Genomic DNA, 4,304 nt, shown 5'->3' with positions numbered 1-4,304 from the left:
AGAAGCGATAAACACAACTCTTCTTAGTGCCTGATCTCTTGTCACATTCATTATGTCTTCTTTCATCAGTGTAGATGATGTCTGGATGAGATCTATCTGATCCGGCCCTGAACCAGAACACACTGTCATCTCCTGGACACGTCTTGTTCCCAGAGTCAGAGAGGACTGAACACTGGAGAGTCACAGAGTCTCCTGGACGGACTGGATCTGATAATGTTGGCCACTGAACAACAGTATAGCTTGATGCCCTCTGAGTTTTTTCTGCATTACACAAAAGTGTGTTAAAAGTTTGAGATCTCTTTTGAAAGCTTAAGCATTGAGGTACAGGATGACTAAAATATAAATCCAACACGCTTGATGACACTTTATAAAAGTAGATCACATTATTACCTTTTACTAACAAATATGTCCCACTCCATTGATTATCATTCCACTCCATAAAAGCACAGTGATACATTCCCTCATCTTCTTTGGTTGTCCTCACAATGGTCAGGTTGCTGAAATTCTTATCATAATTTACCTCCAATCGTGATTCAGAAAACTCTGGTGCATACTGAGGTTGTGTAGATTTCCACAGTGACACAATGAATTTCAGAGTTTCCCCGGCACTCTGCTTGTACCAGTGGAGTTTTTCGCTGCTCAACTCTTTATTAGAGAAAACACATGTCAAGGTGGCAGGTTCACCGAGATGAACTGTGGTCACTGGAGTCAGCGTATCTAGATCAAATTAAAATGTACAAGACATTAAACAGTAAATGATAAGTGTAGTAAAGATTTAAAAAATGTAAAGTGTCATATACATAAAGCACAATACCACACACAGATTGCATGTAGATACAGATGAATTATAAAATATTCAGTTATTATTGTAAGCACTTACATCCCTGGTGAAGGAGAAGCAGTATAACCCACATCAAGATCATCATCATCTTCATAATTGTGTCTTGTGAGGAGACTTGTTGGTTATTTTACGAGTGAAGGATGTTAGATGAACCTGATAGGTCAGATCATCAAATGCATCTATTGTCTGATTGGCTATAACAGACATAAGATCATAGTGGATTTCCTGCCACTCCTGGTCTGTGTGAAGTGTATTGACTTTCATTCTCCTCAACTACTTGTGTTATGTTGATAAAAAAATATATAATTTGTTTTTATTTAACATTCAAAAAAACGTTGTGCTTCATTTCTGGATGCCATGGTCACTCAGCTTTTTGAATCTGAAATGGTAATTTTCCTTTCCTTTAGTGTAAAATGTATACAGCACTAAAGCACAAACATGGTGGCTATAGCTGTTTGTGGTACCAAGTGCGTCTTCTTTTTTTTTTCTGAAACAACTTTGACTTTAACTGTTGCAAGACATATTTAAAGTTCTTGCTAATATGTCCCACTATTGCTGCATTCTTTTTGAAGGCCATTAAGGAGCAACTCCACTTTTTGCAAAAGAGACTGCCCACCCCCGAAAAAACGCCCACATAAGTTGTTTGTTAATTACCACTCATATTACATTTGCATTTGGTGGCGCCCTCCAGTGACCATAGTAATTATGATGGGAGTGAAGCAACAAGACGTGAGGTGACGAAGTAAAGCGTGCCCAATTCTGCATAAGGTATGTTGGGGGAGTGATAACAGGGATTTTGAAGACGATTAAAGAAGATGAGAGAATGTATCACAGTGCACTCATGTATTGAGCAGCACATATTTTTCATTTAAAGGTAATTATGTGATCTGTTATTTAAAATCTTTTGGAATCGCTTTCTGTGTTTTTATGTCACCAAGCATTTTTTGGAGAGGATTTCTAAATTCCTTATACAATATTCAATACATTTCGAATATCCAATCAAAATGTTGTGTTAGGTATATAACTCTGTTTTTTCAATGTGGAGGTTAATTATCTAATTAATATCCTGGAAAATGTATTTGTTAATATTTCTGCAGAGTATTACGTCAAATCTCCGTTGCATTTGAACTATTCTTAAAACCTTTTTAATATTTTAAAATTTGTGGAGATTATAAACTTTTAACACAGTTGTGTTTGACGCAGGAAACACTCATATGATTTTAAACTATACTGTTGTGCAGTGGCCAGCATTATCAGATCCAGTCCGTCCAGGAGACTCTTCAGTGTTTAGTCCTCTCCCTGACTCTGAGGACAAGGCGTGTCCAAGAGATGACAGTGTGTTCTGGTTCAGAGCCGGATCGAACAAATCTCTTCCGGACATCATCTACACTGATTAAAGAAGACAAATCTAACAGTCATGTAACAGTAAGAGTTGTGTTTATTGTTTCTCCAAGAACGTCAGCTCCTCTGATGCTTACTACTGTGCCACATGTGGGGAGATTTATTTGGAGATGGAACTAAACTGTAAATCAGTAGGCTTCTGTGTTCAATACTGGAGATATATTCAAAACAAGTTAAAGTCTAATTTCAGGTATTTTTTTTAACCTGAACCTTATTTGTCCATGCATTCATGTCTAAGATGTGAACGAAAATCTCTGAAATTGGTCCAGTATTAAGCGTAAAACATTGTGACTTGTATCTGCCAACAAAGCTGCAATGTACTCCTATGGGTCAAATGGGCACCGTCAGATTTCTGTTCACTAAAAGTGCTGTTTTTGCTACTGACTGGCTCAGATTGTTATTTCTAAATGTCTGACATTATGGAAAATATTTCTACAGATAGACCTTTTTGTTAAAGATTTTTGTTGTTGTTGTTTGTTTTTTGTCCAAAATCGCCATTGCTAAGCTCACCAGACTCCATCTAAATAAACAATACTTTTAGTGTGTATAGAGCCAGCATATTGTCACATTAAAGTGGGTGAATCAAGGTGTTCAACCAAATCAGCATGGTGATTGTTGGAACAGTGGATTTGCCGATAGTAATTTTAGGGCTGTTTCATGTTAACAAAAAGGATCTTGCTCTTAAAAAAAGGTTGACCTCTGTAGGCACCCTTTCAATAATGTTGTCAGACACTTAATCAAATAAGCATCTGAGCCTGCCAGTGGAAAAACAAGCACTTATAGAAGACATAAATTAAAGCTGCATGATTGCTCAATAATGTTACATTTCAGCTTGTTTTGGCGCTGCTGACTGCAGCAGTCTTGCTTAATACTTGACCAATTTCAAAGATTGTTTTCCCAGTTACTTAAACATAGAGAACATGACTGAAAGGTTATTCTTTAATAGCATTAATGATGATATGTTTTTTTCTTTGTTATCTAGACAAAACAGCAAATGTTGACTTTTTTGTGCTGTTGATAGCAACAGTCTGCTTGGTCATTTCTATGACTGGAAACCTTGTTTTCATCTGTTACCAAACTTCAAAACCTGCATGTTTACAATTTAAAGGTAAGTGTTGTTCAGAAAGTTGAATACACTGATGGTTTTACTAGAAAAGTTTGTATAGTGTAACGTCAGACAGGATATGACAAACCTCAACCCCATGTTCTGAGATATAATGATAGATATCAGTAGAAGTCTGTTATTTTGGATATTATAATTAACTTAATTTAACAGTAAAAATGTGTAGGACAATTTGAATTTTTTTTCACTTTAAACCTTAGGGACAATTAAATTGTTTTTCACCTTTTTAATTAAAACCTTTCAAATTGATTTACTACATTTTCTGTTTTCATTCATCATTAGGAATAGAAAGTGCCTCTTTGCAAGAAAGACCTGACAACTTGAGACAATCCGTAAATAATATTGTAAGTAATAATACCACACCACATTATTGTGTGTTATGTTAATTCATTTACAACAAGCCTTTTATTTCCTTTCTGTGAGCCGCTATTGGAGACGACAGCCCCCACGGGCCGGAGATACAAATCTGACAAAAGTAGGCTAGATCAAACATGCTGAGTGATTTAAAGTTGATTTCTCATTCTGAGTCTTCTGTTGAGTCAGGTTAAAGTCAGTTACAATTCATTAATTAGTCTTCTTCCTAAAGGACTTTTTATGCTTCTGCGTAGAATCAACAGCGTACCCCCGCAGACCCCTCTGCGTCTATGCCAGACCCTAATGTAGTCTGACTTGCATCTCTTGAAAAATTTAACTACACATCTCAGCAACGCACGTATCTCGGCCGTGGCTTGGTAGCGTTGCATTACCCCCGAATTATTTTCTGGTTCTTCTTCTCCATAAACATGGATTTAAGGAGAGGGTTAACTTTTCCTGCTAAATATGTTTTACCTTGGTCAGAAAGCACAGGGAAGACACTTTGTTTATCTCACTGTGACTCTAGAGTCAGTAGCCTACTTGCTCTAAAGCTAATTGCCATCACTCTCTCACTTCTCCTTCTAC

The 4,304-nt window shown here is 36.7% G+C and overlaps 1 protein-coding gene across 1 annotated transcript in view; it reads right to left on the bottom strand.

Moving 5' to 3' along the window:
• LOC116697302 (uncharacterized) overlaps window positions 1-4,304 on the bottom strand; it is a 9,062-nt gene that overhangs the window by 1,222 nt on the left and 3,536 nt on the right. The window contains 3 exon segments of the mRNA XM_032528640.1: window positions 1-261; window positions 391-717; window positions 881-962. The exon segment at window positions 1-261 is cut by the window's left edge and continues 96 nt beyond it. Coding sequence (XP_032384531.1) covers window positions 1-261; window positions 391-717; window positions 881-962 — 670 coding nt within the window.

This window comes from Etheostoma spectabile, chromosome 10, assembly GCF_008692095.1.
Source record: "Etheostoma spectabile isolate EspeVRDwgs_2016 chromosome 10, UIUC_Espe_1.0, whole genome shotgun sequence".
NCBI classification, from domain to species: domain Eukaryota; kingdom Metazoa; phylum Chordata; class Actinopteri; order Perciformes; family Percidae; genus Etheostoma; species Etheostoma spectabile.
The sequence above is the reverse complement of the archived record's forward strand: the minus strand, read 5'-3'. Positions and strand labels throughout refer to the sequence as shown.